Source organism: Camelus bactrianus, chromosome 18 (assembly GCF_048773025.1).
Source record: "Camelus bactrianus isolate YW-2024 breed Bactrian camel chromosome 18, ASM4877302v1, whole genome shotgun sequence".
NCBI lineage: Eukaryota > Metazoa > Chordata > Mammalia > Artiodactyla > Camelidae > Camelus > Camelus bactrianus.
In genome coordinates this window covers 18,046,025-18,068,370 of record NC_133556.1, presented here as the reverse complement: position 1 = coordinate 18,068,370, position 22,346 = coordinate 18,046,025, and the positions used below count along the sequence as shown (strand labels likewise).

The 22,346-nt window shown below is 40.0% G+C and overlaps 1 protein-coding gene across 7 annotated transcripts; it reads right to left on the bottom strand.

The window, feature by feature from the left end:
• Positions 1 to 120: 120 nt before the first annotated feature.
• On the bottom strand, positions 121 to 22,294 carry PALB2 (partner and localizer of BRCA2). 7 transcript variants are annotated; one of them, XM_045521136.2, is made up of 13 exons: positions 22,050 to 22,293; positions 20,209 to 20,268; positions 19,970 to 20,072; positions 16,924 to 18,378; positions 13,894 to 14,573; positions 13,465 to 13,536; positions 11,562 to 11,723; positions 10,436 to 10,521; positions 9,851 to 10,012; positions 8,687 to 8,803; positions 4,960 to 5,047; positions 2,594 to 2,742; positions 121 to 610 (listed from the first exon to the last, which is right to left on the bottom strand). In XM_045521136.2, exons 1-13 carry the CDS (start codon positions 22,095 to 22,097, stop codon positions 403 to 405), a joined length of 3,390 nt encoding a protein of 1,129 aa, XP_045377092.1. In that variant the 5' UTR covers positions 22,098 to 22,293; the 3' UTR covers positions 121 to 402. The 7 variants fall into 7 exon arrangements, with proteins under 7 accessions (XP_045377092.1, XP_010959313.1, XP_045377096.1 ...); XM_010961011.3 differs by having other exon boundaries at positions 13,894 to 14,720; positions 22,050 to 22,292; XM_045521140.2 differs by having other exon boundaries at positions 13,894 to 14,720; positions 18,178 to 18,378; positions 22,050 to 22,290.
• Between the last annotated feature and the right edge of the window lie 52 nt (positions 22,295 to 22,346).

The window sequence follows — 22,346 nt, the reverse complement described above, 5'->3', positions numbered from 1 at the left end:
TATACTAAGTCAACTGAAATCTACTCTGCGAGCGTCATGGACTAAGTATTCTAGATGTAAATTAGTTCTTGTTTCTGAAAACGATCTTTATAGGATAGGAAAAAAATATGCCAAGCAGGATGTATCAAAATAAATATTTATTAACATTTGAAGCTTTCTGTACACCTTTAAAAGCGAATGTGCAAATGTGAGGAATTACAAAAATCAATCCCAAACCCCTTTCCCCCAAAGTAAGTATAAGCATTCAAGATCAGTAGTGCCCCCACCATCGGACTCTTCAGTCTGAATGAATACAAGTAATTATTTTAAACACCTTTCAGTCTTCTTTAGAGTTACAACTCCAAGAAGTACAAAGAGGCCAAAAATATCCAGAACACCGTGTTTCCACCTTATCCTATCTTATTAGTAGCGGTACACAAATATATTTCCATCTTTTTGTCCAGCCAGCAAATGAGAATCTGTACCTGACCATTTAACAAAGGACCAATTTTGGTCAGAGACAGGGGGAAGGAGAGCAGTGCAATGACCCAGAAGTAAGTCCCAAATGGCAATTGTTCCAGAAGTCAGTACTGCTGCGGCAAAATGATCTTTCACGTCACCTTCCAGGAACCTAACATCAAGCAGAGACGAGACAAATCACACATCAAAAAAAAAAAAAAAAAAAAGTCAAAACCATGCTCCCCAGAGCAACAAGAACAACAAAAATACTTGGAAATATCAGTGCTTATATTTGCAATCCTAGGACGGCTGGCTATGATCACTGCAGGCCCTGGCTATCTCTGATGCCCCCTGGTACCTTTGCACACCAGCTCCCAGTGGCCTTCCTTCCACTCTTCAACCAGCCAAACTTAGTTTTGCTCTTGCTCTTCCCTCTCCTGGGCAGGCTCACCCCAGATCTTAGCCTGGCTAGGTTCTGGCCATCGTTCCGGCCTGTCGCCTCCATAGAAAGGGGCCACCTAATCAGCGATCTCGAGAGTGCACACATGCATATGCTCTGCTCCCTATCACGTCACCTCTTTTATCTTCACAGCGCTTTCCACTGTGTGAGTTTATCCTACTTCCACATTTGGTGGCTGTCTGTCCCAGAAAAATGGAAACATGATAAAGCAAAAATCTGGTTGCCTTTTTAGGACAGGGCTCTGCAGTCAGCTACCTGGGTTTGAATTCTAACAGAGTAAGACGTGTGTGACCCTGGCAAGTTATTTAACTTCATCAGTAGAACAGGGATGTGATTATATGAGGACCCACTTCATAGGATTACTGTGAAGTTTAATGAAATAGGTACTGCACTGAGCTTTTTATGCAACTAACAGACAGGAAGTGCTTAATAAAAATTAACTGTTAGTCCTCACTGCCGTATTACCAGCACCTTGCAGAAAGCCTGGCACATACTCAGTCTTCAGTGAATATTTGAGTGAACTGAATGATATTTTTTATCCCTGGTTCATACCCAACTTTTGTGTAGCTGAATCCTAGCTCATCTTTTGAAACTCCATCAAGTTTTCCTTGAGTCTATCCATCCTCTTCTGCCAGTTAAGGTGCCCCTCCGTCCTTTGTGTTTCCAGACAGTGCCAGCCTCACGGCATTCTGTGCACTGAACAGCAGTCACTGGTTTTCTCTTCTAACCTCCATGAGATTAGACACAGCAGTGCTTCCTACAGGACTGGCACCAAACAGGCTTTCCAGATTTGCTAAACACATGGGTTTGAAAAATGACAAAAGAAATGTCTGACCAAGCAGTTATTTGTATCCTCGATTTCTAGGCCAATGACTACGGTTCTCTCTTCATATCCAAGAAAACAAGTTTTATGCAAGCAAATATTACAGATGTTAGTTCTGAGGTTCTTGCTGAGCTAAGAACATTTGCAGACAAGTACACAGAGAGAGAGACTTTTAGAACACGTATCTTCCAGCAAGCTTTGCACAAGATCCACAGAAACACAGAAATACACATTGTAACTAGCAAGGTTCCTTATCCTATTGAAGCTAAACCTTGTGATCTTGATTTACTAGGTCTATTTTCAAACATGAATAAAGGTAGTCTTTGGGAATGACAAGGTTCAGATGTTGCTTGGTTGGCCTATAAGACGAGCACAAACTCTACATAGCTCAGAAAACTGCTGGGATGCCAATAACTGTGTCACTGATAAACAGATCTTCTCACCAGTCAGTAGATATTTATCAGCAGATAAATATCAACTGCCTACAGGACGGAGGCTCAGTCAGATTTCAAAGTAAAGATACCTCCCTAAGTACCTTTAAAACTTCCTTAAAATTTTTGTTTGTTTGCTTGTGGAGAATATTAATTACTTTGTATTTGAAATGTTTTCGTTATGGGAAAAAAACAGGGTTTGAATACACATAACACATCTATCCAGTGCCATACTGGCGGGGCTCTGGATGTAGGGGATCTGAGGTTTGGTTCAGATCTACTAAACTTCACGCTTCCCCTTACTTCTTAACATTCTCTACCACTATCTGTAGTATTTCATCTTTCCGTTCATGTCCATGACACAGAAAAATGGTTTTATTTTTTATTTGCACAAGTGCCTTTCAAAATGTCACACTCACTGAATGGCAGCCACACACTTGCCTTCCAGCCTGCCCTTGAGGAAGACAGTAGAGCATCACGCCCACACTCAGGGTCGTCTTTGGGTTAATCACAATCAGCTGAAACACGGGGCTGCCCAACAGCTCGCTCTCTTTGGCACAAGGATGACTCAGAACAACAAACAGGAGCCCCTAATTTAGGAGAAAAATTAATAACCAAATAAATCATCAAGAGTATGCTGGGAAAAAGAAAGTGATGGCAGAGACAAAACTGAAGAATTTCAGGAATGATTAACAGGCTCTTATGTACCCAGGATTTAATCACTGGCTCACATTTTTCCAGGCAGAACTTGGAGGCTATCACTGAGCTGGACTTCTGGCTTCTTCAGCACAGGGCTCCCAGGGACTTTTCAGCCAGTCTTTGCAGGCATGAGTCTCCTGACTTATCAGCTTCCTCCACTTTAGATACTGCTAACATCTCATGCCATCCATTTGGGGAAATGCTGGCATGAGAAAAGAGGACACAGAAACACACGTAGCGAGTCCTCAAACTAGAAATGTTCACCTGTAAGCTGGTTTTTGAAAGTTCAGAACAGATTTTCCGATAAAAACAATCTTGTAAGTGGTGACTGGATTTTCAGGCCAGTTCGCAATAGCCTATTTATTTATAGAGTAAAACTAACAACAACAACAAAAAGACACCATCACCTATAGTTGTTTCTGTCGGAAAAGGAGTTACAGATCTCTCCCAGCTTTAAAATTACATGTTCTAATAATATTATTGTGTGTGAAGATATATGTCACGCATACATGTACATACACACATGAAAGTAATTGTCTTTGGAGGTAAAATGGGGAAAATTGATTATAGGGACATCTTAGGATTAATAATATTCATTTCTAATTCATACATTTCTAGAACGACTGAATTCTTATAATGAGAATAAATTACCTTCATAATTAAAAAACAACTGAGAGTCAAAAAGAATGTTAAATGCCAAACACTCAACCAGGCGGTTGGCAAACTATGGCCCACAGGTCAAATCTGGCTCAGTGCTTATTTTTGTATGGCTAGTGAACTAAGAATAGTTTTTGCACTCTGAAATGGTTGCAAAAAAGAGGAAGAATGTTTTGTGACACGTCAAAATTAAATGAAATCCAAGTTTCAGAAAGTCTCCTCGGAACATAGCCCCACGCATTTGTTTACATATCATCTCTGGCTGCCTGGCGGCTGCAGCGGCAGAGCAGAGTACCTGCAGCAGAGACCCCGTGGCCTGCAAAGCTGACGATATTTACTCTCTGGCTCTTTGCCGAAAGAGTTTGCCGATTCCTGCACTGAATTATTAACTATTATTTCTGGAGGTCGGCTTCATGAGGAACTTTTACTTTCTACTTATACATTTCTGCATTAAATGTTTTAATATCAAATAGGTATGTGGGGGGATGGCTATAGCTCAAGTGAGCAGAGCACATGCTTAGCATGCACGAGGTCCTGGGTTCAATGCCCAGTACTTACATTAAAAATAAATAAATAAATAAATAACTAGTTACCTCCCCTCTCCCCCCAAAATCAAATAAGTATTAATGCTGTAATAACAAAAATGTAAAACTACTTAAATGCCTGGTAGGTAAATTTAATCATTCCAGAGATGAATTCAACCCTCTTATTTTAGGAGGAGAAAAGTTAGTCCCAAGATAACGTGATAGATTATCTAAGACACGCAAGTTTGGAGTTCACGTCCACAGGTGCTGCTAGGCTAGGGAAAGATGCAACCCCTGCACCCAGGGCCTCTGGGTGCTGGTGCCTGCAGGGCTGCTGCTGAGTCTGGGCAAGTCAGCCTCCACAGGGCGCTCAACTGGCTGCGACTGCCTCTGCTCCTGGCTCCACGGTGGACGCTCCAGCAGTTAGCTACCCCTGACCCCTAAACAAGTACCTCCAACCTGTGCACATGTTAAAACTGGACTGTAAGCAAAGTCTATTAACATAATAGCTAAGAAGCTGCATTTGTCTCTATACAAGAACACCAGAGCCTAAGAGGAAAACGTGTCTAGGACCATTTAGTCATCCTCCCCAAGGGTATTCATCCACATCATAAATCATTTATGGCCATGTGGTTGGGAGCCAAGTCTGATCACAGGCATACCATTTCTAGGTACAGACTCACAGCTGGAAATAAACGTTTGCCCTGCAGTCATACAGCCAGAAATTTTACCCAGACAATCATGTTGTACCACCACCTATTCTCCCTCATAAATCTCCAGAAAGGACAAAAACTGCTATCCAATTTAAAAAAAAGGCATCAGGGAGGGTTGATTAATTACCACTTAGTAAGTGATGGCTCTTATTCAGTGAGACCAACAGTAACACACAAAGCAGACACAAAGTGGTCCCAGCAGATCATTACTTACCATTTCAGAATAGGCTCTGTGACAGACTGAAGCTTGGTAGGAGTCACCAACGTGTATCTTCTTTAGGAGCTGGCCAGTTCTTAAATTCCTTGGACACCAAAAATAAAAAAGCTCATAACATTCCTCCAGCAAACTGGCTTTCACACAGTATTCTCTTATTTATCACAGAATCCTTTAGGAGGTGACCAAGGGAAAAACTAAAGGACACAGTACCTTAGTTTTGTTTAGTCACAGATTTAGCTAAATCAGAATCGTAGTTTAACTTTGCCAATAGCATAACTTGATAGTTTAGCCTTAGATCGAAAAATCTTCTATGCCACTAGGGATAAATCTCTTCAAATTCAGTGAGAAAAGTTTTCCATTATCTCATTTCACTTGTACTGAAATTAGGTACGTCTAAATGTAAGGCCTAAATTTTCCATGGAAGACAATGGTCAGGAAACCGAATTTGGTTAGGTGAGAAACCACACCTAAAACAGATTTATAATTATGTCTATATAATATATCTTTATACTAGAGCTCGACCAAGATAATGAAGAAAGAAGGGAAGACTGAGATGGGGTGACAAACAGAAGAAGGAAGAAAGGGGAGGGTGCAGATAAAGAAGAAAAAGAGAAAGTTTGTTGGAACCACTCCTTAGCTTCATTGAGGATCTGTGACATTGATAACTGTTCTACCACGTACTTTGCTGATGAGAAACTCTCAGGTGGCTCCCCATTAGCCATAAGGTAAAGCCCAAGTTTTTTTCATGGTACTTATAACCCTCATGATTTGAGTGCTGCACTATCACTCACTGCTCTCATACTTGAAATCGTCTCACTGCCCACGCAGCGTTATCATGCACAGTCCTGGGTCTATACCCCTTCCAATGCACTCCCCGTTACTGATGCATTCTCATCCCTATTACTGACAATGCCCATCCATTCCTCTAAGACCTAGATTGTGTCCCACCTCCTCCCAGCTGTGTGAGCTCCGTTTACTCTATCACTCCTCCCTTTCTGCACCAGTCTACACGAATCTCCTCTCTTCCAGCTCCCAATAGTACTGTCCATATGCCTCATTTTTAATTTAATATATATTGTAATAGGGTATAATGTATTCACTCCACAAATGCTACTGAACTTTCTATGGACCAGGTGCTGTGTATAACAATTAAAGAAGGAAAATGAAATTCTTATGTACATACACATGGTCTTCCTCATATAAGGGACACGAGAATAGGTTTATCCCTTACAGAAGTTAGTATACGTTCTGTATTTAGTAAATGTGCTTTTCCCAAATCCCAAAGCACTTTGTTTAAATCTCTACCACTCTGACCTTGTGTGAGCTGTCAACGAATTATATACTTTGAATTGCAGAGCAATCTTATTTCCCTGCTAGATTTTAGGGGCCTTGAGACTAAGATGCATAGCTGACTCATATCTGCATCTCTCTCAGAGGATGGTACATAAGTAAGAGAATCGGTTATCCATAAATGATTGAAAGACAGGTGCTCAGTTAATACAGCTGGATCAAGAATAAATATTTAGACCTTCAGCAATAGTTTCAAAAAGGGCCACTGACCCTTGAGTATACATGAATCACTTCAGACATCTAACAAATCAGGAGTTCAACAGGAAAGGTGAACAACTTCCATATGTAAATATAAAGCTATATACAGTCCAAAAGGTAAATGATAGCTTTTGATAGACCACCTTTGAATAACTAAGCAAGGAGCTAAGACAGGCACTGAGAATAGATGCAAGATACAGTACCTGTCTTCAAGGACTTTCATAACACGAAGTAGCATATGCTAAGCGAAAAATAAGGGCAAGATGAACTTCCAGAGGGAAACATCAATGAGGTCTGGTGCAACAGAACTTAAGGCAACTGTGGGGCTGAAGATACCCCTTAAACTAAGAACTTAAACTGACACTTAAAAGCCAAGTATAGAGGTCCCTTCCCAACCTCAAAGTCCACTGTGATCCGTTATCTATGAAATGCCAGAAGACCACAATTAGAAGAAGTGGGGAACTGAAGGGTGGAATGAAAAAAGAAAGTGAAGGAGTAGGGAAGGGCTGGAGGGGAGTTTTTTTTTTAAGTGGAGGTACTGGGGATTGAACCCAGAACCTCGTGCATGCTAAGCACACACTCTACCACTGAGCTTTACCCACCCCCAATGGAGGGGAATTTCTGTAATGAAGTATTAGGGAAATGGAAGCTGAAGAAAGCAAATATGGGCCCCACTGAAGGTTTCATTTCAGGGGGTGGGGGTGGATGGGGAGGAAGAGTATTTATAAAGTAATAGTATGAAAGATGATCTGGAGGTTTAATATTGATTGATGGCAAGGAGACCAATTAATTACTAGATTATAGTAATAGTTTAGGAGCCAAATAATGAAGGTTCAGACTGTAGAAACAGCAGAAAGAATAGAAAAGAAAATTTTGTAAAGAACATTGTCCTCAAGTAAGACCTGTGTGCAGAAACCCTGAGGAAGGTGCCTGAAGTGGAAATCTGCTGTAGACAGCAGGACATCTGAAAATGGCTCTCCTGGCAGAATAGATCATGGTCAAATTCCAGAGGCTCCCTGGTGGGGAGGGGACCAAGTTTCTCTCAGGGGCCATGCTTTCCTAGTTTATCCCTCGAGGGTTAGGGGTGGACAGTGCAGAACAGGGAGGAAGCAGTGACAATAATATTGTAACTTTCTCTTACCAAGACCCATTTTGGCCCCAAGGGAAGTTAATGGAGGTGTTTGAGAAAAAAAAAAAATTAATCTATTCTCCTACTGCAAATTAACCTTGCAGGTGCCTGCGGCCAGGTGTGGTCCCCACCATGGTCAGGAAAGAGAGGTGGCTGGGGACTTTTCAACTTCAGTGTCCCTATCACAGATCTGCTCATGTGAATCCTGTAATCAAGCATGTTTTGTATATCTAGTAATTCCGGATTGTATTCTAGCCATTATGAATGACATATCACATAAACTCTGCATTCTGTTAGGTTCCTCTGAAGAATAGTGATTTCCAGCCCCCGCCCCCACCTAGTAAACAGTTAAACTGGCTAAACTTATATTCCAAAAGCTGAGAACCCAGTTCCGTTCCTTTTGCTTTACCTGGGCCGCCCCAAGTCCGTCCTGCATGTGTGCAGCTGGACGTTTAGGCAGAGTTTAGGGCTCCTTCTCCGGCTCTACTTTCAGGATTTCTCTCCCTCACTTTCCTGCTGCTGTACTCACCCTGAACTCTGTCCTTCCGTCCGTTAGGCCAGCAAGACAGGAAGTTTTTCTGTCAGGCTTTAAATCACCAAGTGTGCAGACTGGGGCCTGCCCTCTGAATGGCAAACTCGCCCGGTGACACTTCCTTCTTCTAAGTACTGCATTTCCTCTAGTATACTACTTTTTTTTTTTTTTTTTTGGTCTCGCTCACTAGTGCTTTCAGACAGTTGTTTTTCATATTTTGTGCAGAATTTATAGATATTTGAGGTAGGAGAATCAGTCTGAGAAAGCTACTCAGCCATTAACCAGAAGCAGTATATTTCTGACAACAATAAAATTTCATGTATTTTAAAGTAGTCTGAACTTGGGCTGTCTGAATTAATACGATGTTCTTGTCAAGACAAGTATGTAGCATCTGACAGTGAACAAACAAAAACATATTTACAGAGTCTTTCACGTAATCGTAACAACCCTGTAAAATTAAAGGTATATCCTTCTATTACAGATGAGGAAACTGAGGCCCTTGAGGGAACGCTTACCAAATAACCATGTTGTTCATTACAGTGGTACCCAGCAGAGCTTCCTGCATCCCTTGAACCTCAGCAAAAGTCAGTATAGTCTCTTCAGGGGGCATCAAAAACTGTTTTTCTTTGCTTCTGTATTTAAAATAGTAATAAAAATCAGCACTTTGTACGAAAACAGTTTCTAAGCAGCTCTTCTCATATTATTGAACTATACATAATAAACACTAACATAATACCAGAAGAAAAAATTTCATCCAGAAAATATGTGTATTCTAAGCTTTCCACAGTGACTATATATTAGTTTCATATTATCTACCTGGATATATATGGCAAGAACCTCAAATTCAACATATCCAAAATTAAACTCACCAGCTCTCCCTTTAAACCATGTGTTTCTGCATTGCTGTCTCAACTAACTGTAATACCACCTACCAAGGTGGCCAGCCCAGAAACCTGCACAGTATCCTTCTCTCTCTTTCCTTTCTATCTACTCAGTCACCAAGTCCTAATGATTTTATCATCTCATTTCTCTCAAATCTGTCTGCTTCTCCCCATCTCCAGGAACACTTTCCTAATTTAAGCAAACAATTACTTATCTCCTGTCCAGATTACTGCAACAGGTCATGAATAAATAAGACAAACAAGGTCCATGCCCTGTTAGGAAAGACAGATAAATAATCACAATAAAGTGTAGTGAGCATACGACAGACACAGAGGATGCTCGGAGCTCCTTTTCCAGCATGTTGAATTTGAGGTATCCACAAGATGTCTAATAAATAGGCATGCAGGTCTAGAGGTTGAGAAAGAGCTGAACTAGAAATACATGTTTGCGTGTAGCCAGCATTCAGACGGTAAGTGAAGCGATGGAAACCACGTATGTGGAATCAGAAAAGGGTATAGGATCTTGAGATATTTGTGATACTCAAGGGACACACTGAGATGTCAAAGAAGACTGAACGAGGCACCCTTGCTGAGCCTCTCTACTCCACTGCGTCCTTCCCTGCCATGTCCCCACCTCTCTAAGCTGCTTCTATGTTATAGCCCAGTGTCGAGGCAGAACCTTCCATACTACACCTATAGCGTAGAAAAACAAGATGTTAATGATCTGACTTTCTCTGAAACCCTGTGTCAAAAACCATCCTTTATCTAACAGTTAAAATCAACCAATGCTTTTCTTACCCTCCATCTTCTGCAAACGTCATGATTTCTACTTGCTGATCACAAAGGGTCCCACTGCTACTGACTAGCCTCCTTTTTGTCAGGCCAAGCACAGTTTTTATATTTCCAGAGCTCAGGAGTACTTGCTTTCCACTTTTACCATCTGAGGAACAAAGTAATGCCCTAAACCAAACATAAGAAAAATGCAGAGAAGTGAGGAGTAAGCTTTTAATATTAAAGAACTAGGTTCAAACTTTAAAAGAAAACTTTAGTAAGGGATGTCATTCTACTGATGCACATTTTTTTAAACAAATCTCTTTAGAGCTAAATTTAGATTCTTTCAAGACTCAAGCCTTGGTTATAACTTGCACTCAAAACAAAATGGCAGAGAGGTGATCACGTACCCTGCAACCCTCCTCCCTTACCTGGCCTTTAAATATGCTTTGCTGAAACTCTTCGGGGAGTTTGGGGTTTTCTTGGGCATAAGCCACCCCATCCTCCTTGCTCAGCCTTGCAATAAACCTTTCTCTGCTCCAAAAAAAAAAAAAGAAAAAAGACAGAGACAAAGATGGAGGGAAATAAAACTACTCTTTGAGAATTACATACCTGATTTCTCTGATTTCCAAATTTCCCAAAGCCACACACACAAGATTACAAACATCAGGCATTAGAATTATCTGCAATACTGGAACCTAAATAAAACAAAGCAGCCAAAAATTACATTTGGTTGTTTCATCTTTAATTAATCTAAAATTTCCAAAATTTGTCACATTCCTTTCCTATTCTCACTGTACCAGGACAGTTTCTAACATCTGAACAAATGTGAAAAGATTCAGCAAACATCCTCTTTTATAAGCTGTAAATCCAAATAAGCTATATGCATAACAGTGTTTACCGCGGCATTTAACACAACCTATGCTTCTAGCAATGGGAGAATAATAGACCCTGGCGTGTGGACGAATGCAACAGTACACAGCCATTCAAAACAAGTTAATTCCCTCAGAAATATTTCTTGAGCACCACTCCGCAAAACAGAGTGTGAGAAGCTGTAGGTACAGTGGAGAACAAGAACGAGATCTGCTAAGATGGTAGATCTTAAGTATTCTCGCCAAGAGAACAAAAAAAAGGAAACTGAGGTGATGGATGTGTTGATTAATTTGAACTCTTTCACAATGTGTATGCACATCAAACCATCACACTGCACACTTTAAATATATTATAATTTCATTTGTCAATTATACCTCAGTAAAGCTAGGAAAAATAAAATTCAAAATAAGCAAATAAGTATGGAGAATATGTAAAACCAGGAAACATGTTTATATGGTAAGAACAGGCAGGCTTAAAAACTTTAGGCACACTAAGATTGCAACCGTGTAAGATATGTATGGAGGTGGACAAGGACAGAAGAAAGGCCACACAGAAAAAAAGCAGAAATAATATCTGAGCATGAAATTCCAAGCTCCTCCAGCAGGTCTCTTGTAAAAATCCATCTCTGGATAAGCATATGATACAGCAAATAAAAAATGTTAACTGTAGAGTCTAGCTGGTGGGTATATGGGTGGTCCCTGTACCACTTTTCTGTATGTTTGAAATTTTCCATAATAAAATGTTGGGGAAAAAACCCTTCTCTGCTGTCTTGCATAGTCACAGAGCCCACACTTTTGGTAAGCTGCCCATCTGTATTACCATGCAAATGATTGCAAAGATCTCCAGCTATGAGATTCTAACTTACCTCTGCAAAGTGCCAGGAATAAATTTTTTCCCACTGCCAAGCATCCAGAGGTTTCCAAAGAGAAACTACATATTCACAGGCGGTTACGATACGTGGCTCTTTGAAACCAGCTGTGTCCCACCACATGGCACTCACGTCCACAGAGCAGGAACCTGAAGGATCCTGACACAGAATGGCAACAACAGCTATGTTAAAGGGGTATTGGGGGGGGGGGTGTTTCACAAAAAGAAGAAAGATGAAAAGTGATGGATTACAAGGATTAGATAAAATAAAAGTAAATGTAATTAAAATTTTATGCAGGTCAAAAAAAAGAGCTTTGTGGGCCTTATGTAACTATAAAAATTGCCCAAACACACTTATGATAGGTTTAAAAACATGTTGCTCCAGACTAGAATAGATTCAGATTTAACCACAAAGGGGAAAATAGCCCATAAGAACGAATTGGAACCTTAGTTCCATAAGACCCTTTGGAAATGAAACATTCTGACAAAGCACGCATGGGCTGAAAAGGGAATAAAACTGAAACAACATACTATTTCTAAATGAACAACAAAGACAGAGCCCTGTGAAATCTAAACATGCCAAATGTGGTGGCCAAAGTAGGATCCAAAACAAAAAAATTAAAATTATAAAGGTACTCATCAAAAATTAAGAAAGATAATAATGTAAGCAAACAGCTCAAGAAGTTAGTAAAAGAATAATGAAATAACCACAATGAAAGAACAGAAGGGAGGAGTTGTTAAGGATATAAACAGAAAAAAATGAAACAGGAAACCAAAAAACTCAAATTAACAATCAACACAACCAAAAACTAGTTTTTTTAGAAGACCTACAGAACGGCCAAATCTCTTAAGTCTGATGTAGGGAAAAAATACTTTTAAAATGGGGAGTGAGGAGAGAGAGGCTTAATTGCATATTCATGGACCAAAAAAAAAACCTATACGAATAATAAGTAACCTTTTACCTACAAATTTAAAAATACAAATGAAATGATTGATTCCTTAAGAAATTAAGTTACTAAAATTGATTCAAGAATAGCTTTGAAACATAGGTATTTCTATGTCTCTTTTATAGAAAAAGAATCTGGGGCTCAGAGGCTAAATGATTTGCCCCAGGTCATGGTCAGTGACTGGCAGAAACAGTTTCTGTGGATTTAAAGCTCTTTCTTCTCCAGTTGTTTTCAACTGGGGGAGATTCTGCAACCCTCTGCAGGGGACACTTAGCAATATATGGAGACACTGTTGTTATCACAACTGGGGACGGGGGTGCTACTGGAAAAGATCAGAGCTATTGCTAAATACTGTACAGGGCACAGGCCACTCCCCTACAGCAGAGAATGATCTCACCCCAAATGTCAACAGAACTGAGATTGAAAACCCCTGCTCGACACCAGGCTACTTCAAGTATAAAAAGTTAACCAGGACATGGGCCCTAACCACTTCTCAGGATTTACTAAAATATCATTAACAGTATTTTATAATTTATATCTCTCAGAACCATGTATAGCATATGAAAATTAACCATTCACTATATCATAATCTAGAACAGCTACCCATTTTCTTATTTACCATAAGTGATTCTTCTAGAAATATCACACCAGTTGGGTAGGAGAGTCATGAATGACTCCTCTCTCTGTGTCAAAATGCCTGATTCAAATTTAGATACAAAGCTGAGTTACTTAGCTTAAGTTGCTCTTGGCAATAGCTTGACATATAAATTTCTTAAGATCTCAAAATATATAGGCAGGTAAATACTGTGAAAAACAAAGAATTTAAATCTGTTTTTCTGAGTCTGTTTTATCAAATTTTTTTAATGATCAAATTCTTCTGAATTTTCCTATCAATTCATTACATTTTTCACATGTAAGATACAAAACAAATTGTTAAGTTAACAGTCTTCTGACCTTTAACTTTGAAACCAATTGTAGAGTGCCTGGGTTTAAGTTATCACAAGCAGGGACGTCTGCTATTTCAATCTGTGGAAATAAAAGTCACACTATTAATTTATACTCTATGTATGATACCTGCCTGCATCACTCACTCAACAAAATGCCTACTTCCTGTATTTTATTTTCTATGGTAGCAGGGACAAAGCTCCACATGCAGCTGCTTTATTGCATTTGGAGAACAAAGAGAAGAGGATCCCTGATATTTTTTTTTAAATATTTTAATTAACTCTAATTTTCTCAGAATGAACTTAGTGTTTACAGTGAAGTCATGCTAAAAAAATTTTTAAACACTGAAGAACTGATGTGTGAGGAAGTCACGTTGTCCATATTCACTAAGATATTTCATTCTTTTGGAGAAAATTTCACAAAGGAAGCGGACTGTACCTGCTCGATGGAATGTTTCCAAGTTTCCTGACACGAATTTTCACTTGGCTGATTTTCTTTGTAGGTGAGTGACGGAGTGGGTAGAGGTGTTGCTTGGGGACCAGAATCCTGGTCGCAGGAAGGCCATCCTTTCCTTCTGGCCACATGCAGGCTGCTGTCTAATTCTGGTGGGCTGGTCCAACTGCTGCATTGCTTATGATCGCTAGAGAGGCTGACTGTGGCTTTTAAGTGAGAGAGCTGGGGTGCTGAGCAAGTGCGTCCAACCACCTCTGCAGACATCTTTTCACATCGGGCTGGGGAGCCAAAAGCTGGAGTAGTGCCCAAGATGGGGAAAGCAGGTGAACACACATCTACCGTTGCTCTGTCATTATCATCAGATTCAACAGTATTTAAAGGAGTGAAAAGTAAAATGGATGAAGAAAGGCCCTTCTCCTGAGGCTGGCTTTTTACTGGCATTTTAGGATGTACTTTTCCTGGTAGAAAAATCAGTTCCTCTTCCAAGTCTTCCTTTTCTATATTGGTTGGTTTAGGAGCCAGTTCCTCCACAGCAATACAACATCTCTCTTTAAGATGCCCCTCTCCACATATTTTCGATCCAAAAGGCTCAATCGGCTTTTCGGAGCCGGACTTCAGTTTTTCAAGCTTAAGAGGTCCAAAGTCTTCATCAGGTAATTGAAAGTCTATGGTTTTGAGAAAAGGCGACAGGTGCTTTAAACTGAGCATGTCATTCTTAAGAAATGGAGCACTGAAAGCAACATCATCCAAAGATAAATAAGCATAATTATTGTAAAAAAGCGAGTCCTCTTTTTGACAGTGACCTTCCTTCCCTAAAACAGAAAGCAACAACAATAACAAATACCCAACGTTAATGCCCAACAAAGACTGAGCTTCTGAACTCCAACACGGTGCTGTGCTCACTACGTTTCCCACCCGTGACTCTGAAACCTCAGTGAACGGTTCATCAGACACAGGTTAGTGGCTAACTAGCAGCTCCCCTTCTGCGGTACCAAAAACAGCACAGTACTGATAGCGCTAGCTGGGAAAGGGAGACAGGGGTCTAGTCCCAATTCTGTCACTGATTTGCTGTGTTACTTTGGGCAAGTCAATTCACTTCATTTTCCCTTGTCCCTCATAAGGGAACTGGCTAAGAATCTCTGAAGTCCTTTCTTTTCCAAAACTGTGATTCCAACAGGCTAGCAGAGCACACACTACAAAATGCTGGCTCTCCTCACAGAACACTTAGTCCCCTTTTCAAGCAAAGAGTAATTTACTAGACTTAGAGCGACAGGAATTCTGTACCATTCAAAATGTAGCCACATCCAACACCTAATTAATGGATATGCAAACTGTGTTACATATACACAATGGAATATTATTCAACTATAAAAAAGAGTGAAGCACTGAGGCATGCTACAGTGTGGACATACCTTGAAAACTAAGGAAAGCAGCCAGACATAAAAGGTCACATATTATATAATTCCATTAATATGTAATACCCAAAGGAAGTAAATCCATAGAGACAGAATACAGATTGGTGGTTGCCAGGGGCTAGAGGGGGAGGAAATGGGGAGCAACTGCTTAATGGGTATGGGGTTTCTTTTTAGGGTGATGGAAATATTTTGGAGCCAGATAGGGGTCATGGTGACACAACACAGTGAATGTACTAAATGCCACTGACTTGTTCACTTAATTTAAACAGGTTAATTTTATGTTATGTGAAGATCACCTCAAGAAAAAAAAAATGTTTTAACATACCTGCAGGTTACTGAAATCACAGTGGATTATTTCAAAGTATACAAAAGAATGGTTCAAGTTTCTTACTAGATAGCCCTACTTTCTGATTTCTTTGTTTTCTTTTTGGCCTAAAAGATGTTTAAAAAAGTCATAATGACAGAATAGAAACTTGCAGTTGGCAAGGGGGTGGGGGTGGGAAGGGACAGACATGGATTTCAAAATTTGTAGATACAGACTGGCATATGTAGAATAGATAAACAAGGTCATACTGTATAGTACAGGGAAATATATACAAGATCTTGTGGTAGCTCACAGCGAAAAAAAAATGTGACAATGCATATGTGTATGTTCACGTATAACTGAAAAATTGTGCTCTACGCTGGAATTTGATACAACATTGTAAAATGACTGTAACTCGATAAAAAAAAGTTAGTAAATAAATAAACAAAAAAGTCATGATGATTATTATTTTTAAAATAATTAATGAATTGTAGCTCATAGACCAAAGTGTGCATCCAATGGTAGAGTAGCTGGCTGCCTGCTTTTGTAAATAAAGTTTTATTGGCACAGTCACATGCACATATTGTCTATGGTTACTTTCACACTATACTTGAGTGGCTGTGACAGAGCACAGAGACTGTATTTCCTATCTGGCTTCTTACAGAAAGCTTGCTGATCTCCCACACAGAATGAGAGTGAATTATCTAGTTTGTATGCTCAAGTTAGCAGATATTAAGTCCTGAGTAAATGAACACAAAAGTTTAAATTAGAACATGTCACTTGCTATCCTCCAAAATCTTGTGTCCCTTACACCTCAGCAAGACTGTATTAGATATTTTATCCAAAAAGAGTGGCTCAGACCTATTACATTCCATTACATGATTATTCCTAAGACAGTTTGTCAGTAGACTCTTACTCTGACACAGATTTCATTTTACTTTAGAAACACTTTCTATATTAGTTACATCTCACCATGGGTAAATACTGTATTGTACGTAAATAAATACTAATTTTAGGTAAACATCCAATGTATTTTCCTTCTCAGTGTCCACTTTTCCAACCATATTTGTGAACTCTGGCACCACACAGCCAGGTTTGAATCCTGGCTCTGTCACTTTAAAGACACTTTGATCTTCTTGCCTTAGTTTCCTTATCTGTCAAGTGAGGATAATAACAGATTCTACCTCATGTAGGGTTGTTGGGATGACTCAGTGAGTATCTGTACATTTAGAAAGTGCCAGGCGCACAGTGTTAGCCGCCGCCACCGCCACCACCACCACCCACACCTCAATTTACCTTTAACTCTCTTCTCAAGAAAAATTGCTTTTTCATTCTGATCTTTGTGCAAGGCGACTTCTTCCTGGGACCTATTAACACCTGATGTGAAAGAAGTTGGCAAAGGTAGCTCATGATGATCTAACACAGGGGTGCAGACTGACTTTCTTTTTCCTCTGCGTTTTCTACCAGATGTCTGGGTAACCGTCTTAGTGGGGCCAGTGGGACAGCTGACTTTAGTTAATGAGAGAAGTTTCTGAGGACTTCTTGAACTTGGCTGTTCTGTGTATGTGTTGGACATCTTAATTTCACATTGGTTAGTTTCTTCATTGGCGAGGTTTAACTTTTTAGCAGATTGCTTATTTTTAAAACCTTTTTTTCTGACACCCAAATGACTGTGAATTACAGCCTCCAGTGCTACTTTCCTCTGGCAGGTGGACATGCGTCGTGTTGTTCTGACATAATATTCTGCTGGAAAGAGAAGGCCTTCAAGCATCGTGCAAGACTGTGTTTGATTTTCAGTAGAAACAGAAGAAATTACTTCTAGGCTAAGACGCTTTGATTGACCTAGAACTTCATTTTCCAGAAGACTTTGATTTCTACCATCAAGAACATTATTAGGAGATTTAAAAGACATCTCTGTGTGATCTTGTTCTTTTAAGTTTTGGTTTTCATTCGCCAATAAGTTATCGTACGTGAGTTCATTTACAGAATATGAGTTATCTGCCTCTGAGTCAGGACTTCTAGGCAGCTGACCACTTGCACTTACAGTTTTGTTTACCTCTGGGTTATCTGTAAACACAATCATTTTTTTGTTTTGTGCCTCTAAGTTTGAAGCAAGGCTAATGTTTTTTAAACCGTGAGTAGTAAGTTCACAGTTACTTTTAGGAGGCTTATCTTCAAGGTGCCGACCACTACCGCTGTCTGATGGAATATGCAAAGGAAGTGCAGCCACCCTGGGGAAATTATCTCCACTTAAGAGTGTATCAGCATCTTTCTGCAGTTTGGCATTTGGCAAAATTAATACACTCCCTACATTAGTTTCTGAAACTGGTGCTGGAGAATCAGGAATGTCAGACTTAGGACTTGAAAGGTAAGTTCTTACTTCAGCGACAGGTGTCCTGGGGTTTTCTCTATTGATTTCTTCCTGCTCCTTTAGTCTTTTTCTAGAGAGTAAGAGCGAATCAGTGTCAAAGAAAGATTCTCTCTCCAGTGAAATAAATGTTCTCTCCTGTGTCTTTCTTCTACCAAGCAGCTTACTCTGACTTTTCTTACCATCGGGGCCATCAATCCTGCAGGGGAAACGTTCTTGGGTATCATCTGATCTTTGTATGCATAATCCTTCCACTGGGCCACGTCCAGGGCTGCAGGACTCAGCCTCAAAGTCAAGTGTGATAGATGTCTTTTCTCCAGTTTCTTCATCAACATTAGTGTTGCTTTGTAATGAGTCACAGGGAGATACTTCATTTTTAGGTTCTGGGGAGAAAAAAATTATATAGTTAATATTTTCCTTTTAAGATGAACCAAAAAATATTCCATATTTGTTTTTAAATATTTTATATAAATACCACCAAACATTTATTTTAAAAGGATTCAATGGTATTTCACTCAGGCAGATCAAAATTCAAGTTTTTAATAATCTAATAAATTATAATAATATTAAGTAAATGTAAAACAATGGAATCGTGCTAGAAAAATGATTTTTAAACTAAAAGATTATCTATTTTTATTGTAATCATCTTTACTCTTATTTTTTTCTCTAGTTTTATTGAGGTACAGTTGACAAAGAAAAATTGTATATATTTAATGTGATGTTTTGATGTATGTATATTGTGAGACTACAATCAAGTAACTAACACATCCATTATTTCACATAGGATCAGTGCTCTTAGCAAATTTCAAGTATACAGCTCAGTATTATTAACTATTGTCACCATGCTCTACATTAGATCTCCAAAACTTATTCATTCTGTGTAACTGAAACTCTATATACTCTGACCAACACCTTCCCATTTCCCTGTATCTCACCTAATTTTTCATTTCACATCTTTTTTGGGGCTCAACTAATTTTTATACTTTTCTATTTCATTAGCCTCCAATTTTATTTATAAATTACATGACTTCTAACATAAGAAATGACCATTGTTTTTTAGATTGTTCCCAGCCAGACTTTTCCATCTGTGCGTATATAATTAAAAAAAAAAATCTTTCCAATATTTAAACAATAAATATATTTTCTCAAAGTTGAAAGAGGAAAAGAGAAACTAAATAAGCAATCCAACCGAAGCAGAATTTATCGCTTCACATCTACCAGAGTGGCTTTAATTTAATAAATGGAAAATTGCAAATATTAGCAAGGATGTGGAGAAACTGGAACCCTTGTGCATTGTGGTGGGAATATAAAATGGTACAGCCACTATAGAAAAGCTTGGCAGTTCCTCAAAAAGTTAAACACAGAATCACCATATCACTCAGAAATTCCACTTTTAAGTATATACCCAAAAGAAATGAAAATATAAGTCCACACAAACACTTGTAAATGAGCGTTCATAGCAGCATAATGGCCAAAATTCATTAATAGCCAAAAAGTAGGAACAACTTAAATGTCCATTAACTAGTGAATGGATATACAAATTATGGTACATCTATATAATGGAATATTACTCAGCTGTAAAAAAGGAATGAAGTACTGATGCATGCTTAGATTTATGTGCAATGGATGACTGTTGAAAACATTATGCTAAGTGAAAGGAGCCAGTCACAGAAAGCCACTTATTATATGGTTCCATTTATCTGAAATGTCCAGAACAGGAAAATCCACAGGGACAAAAAGTAGATTAGTAGTCGCTCAGGGGTTAAGGTTTCTTTCTGGAGTGGTGAAAATATTCTGGAATTAGATAGTGATGATGGTTATATAATCTTGTGAATAGACAAAGAACCACTGAATTGTACACTTTAAAAAGTCTACTGCTAGTCCTTATCTTCCAACTGTGAGAAAAAGAATCACAGCCAAGTTTACCTGGGAAATGAATAAAAAAGCAAACACAGGTGAATGGGCTAACTTTACCTGAGTGGTTTAGCTGTGTTGAAACTTCCTGCTGGATGAAGGAATCGTGTTCTTCCACTGTTCTCTTAACAGAATTCTTAACCTTCTCAGCTCTTTGAGCACGCTAGAGGAAACAGAAGCAGCTCAAGAAACAACTTTATGAAAAAGAAGTAAGTTTTTGTTAAAAGCCTTATTAACTGAAGAGCTGTTTTTATATAGTTTGTACCACACACCAACTTGAGAGAATAAGATTCACTTACCTGAAGGCGGGCCAGGGTCTTGCTGTATTCTCTTTTCAAGAATGCTAATTTTTCCTTCAACTGGAAGAAGAAAAAATACCAAACAATACTGAGCAGGTAGAAAGGAGTCAGAGAGAAGGGGTACAGTGCCTATGAGACATGAGTGTGCAGCGCTCAGCAGATCCCTGAGCTAGAGGCGGAGGAGGAAGTGGCATGGGCTCACACTACTCTCAGTTCTCACAAGCACCAACCTAAAATCCCAGCATCTTTGCATAGATTGTTCCTATCACCTGGAGCATCTCCTCCCCAACTCACTTTGCTAATTCCTACTGATTCCTCAAGGCTCAGCTTAGATTTCTTTCCCTGGGGTAAACTTCTAGGTCCTTCTCCAAATCCAAGTTAGGCGTTCCACCTCTCCTCTGTGCTTCCTTTATCACGGTTCTTATTATACATGTTGTCTGTTTACTTTTCTGTTTCCCCCCATCTCACTGTGAGATCCTTGAAGGTAGCAGGAGATGTTCATTCAACTAATGGATCAGTTGGTCCAGGTATCTCTAGCCCCTAGAACAGTAATTGATACCCTCTGTGTGTTAGTTATTGTTCCAAGCGCTAGATATGCAGAATAGTCAAGGCCCCTGCTCTTTGGACAGCTTACATATAGTGAAAGATACAGATAACAAACAAGAAAACAAATAAACAGATAAGATGATTTCACATGGTAATCAATACCTAGACAAATAGAGTGACCACGTGACAGTGTCTGGGCTACAGGAGAATGGACTACTTTAGAGAAGGTGGCCAGGAGACATTTCTGAGCACGACCATTTGAGCTTAGACCGGAAGAAAGAAAGAGCTAGCTCTGGGAAGCTCAGAGGGAAAGCAATTTGTCCGAGATCACACAATTTATAAACGTTACGACTGAAACCCAGGCAGTCCACCTCTAGAGTCTGTGTAGTCTTAGCCTCTTTGCTAGACTGCTTCTCACAGAGGCCTATTTATCACCACCCTTATCAACACCTGGGAATTATCTTGTTGACTTGTAGATGACCTTTCTCACCCCCACTAGAAGGTAGGTTGGAGTAAGAGGAATGATGAGTTATTGTGAATGAAGAGTTTAGCACAAAGCTTGGAAGAGCCGGCACAAGATGCGTTCAAGTTAACAGCATCGGCACAAGCACAAGGTGGCGTGTATAAGAATATTTAGAGCAGCACTGTTGTAAAAACAAAAACGGCAAACAACTTAAAAGTCTCCCAGAAGAGGAATATGTAAGGAAAAGATGACACTTCCATACTGCGGGATACTATATAGAACTTAAAAAATAAAGTAGGTAAACATGGATTAATGTGGGTGTTAAACAAGAAGGAAAACGAAAGTTGCAGCACCATCTGGGTCATACCATTTATGAACCTTTCCCAAAAATGTCTATTACTTTTTGGTGGCTGGAGAATAAAACCGCACCCCACCACCCCCGCCCAGCACGCACGCACGCGCGCACACACACACACACACACAGAGACACAAAAAAGATCTAAACCCAGGATGTTAACAGATTTACTTAAGGAGGTGGGGAGGGAGAAGCCAAGATTGAGAGTGTGCAGGTTGGGGTGGGAAGTGTCAAAGGGAACTTCAGTTATGCATTTTGTATTTTTAAATTTTCTGCTGTAATGAAACTTTGTTCTTTAAGTGCCACCACGGGAGCATAGCGCTCTCCAACACTTTCACTCCCCATGCCCCCAGTCCAGAGAAGACTGTAGGTTAGAGATCACTGCCGCTCTCGGACGACCAAGGAAACAAAGACAAGCCTAAAATCCTAGGAAAGGGGGTCAGAGTTCTGAGTCAACCCTTCCCGCATCCCCAGCACCTTTTCTTTCTCCTCACAGCTGAGGGGCTTCCCGGGAGGCTCTTCCATCTGGCCGGTGGCCAACGAAAAGAGCAGCCGTCGCTGGCCCCGGGCCTGCAGACGCGAGAAGCCCGGCTGGCCCTGGGCGCCAAGGCGCCGGGGGAAGGTTTGGGGCGCCCGGGACGCCCTCAACACGCGACCAGCCGGCCCACGAGCGCCAGGCGCGCCAACAACCCCAGCCAATTATATCCACCGCTCGGCCTGCGCACGCGCAGCCGGAGACGGCTGAGCAATGGAGCCAGGCCACCTAGCGGAGAG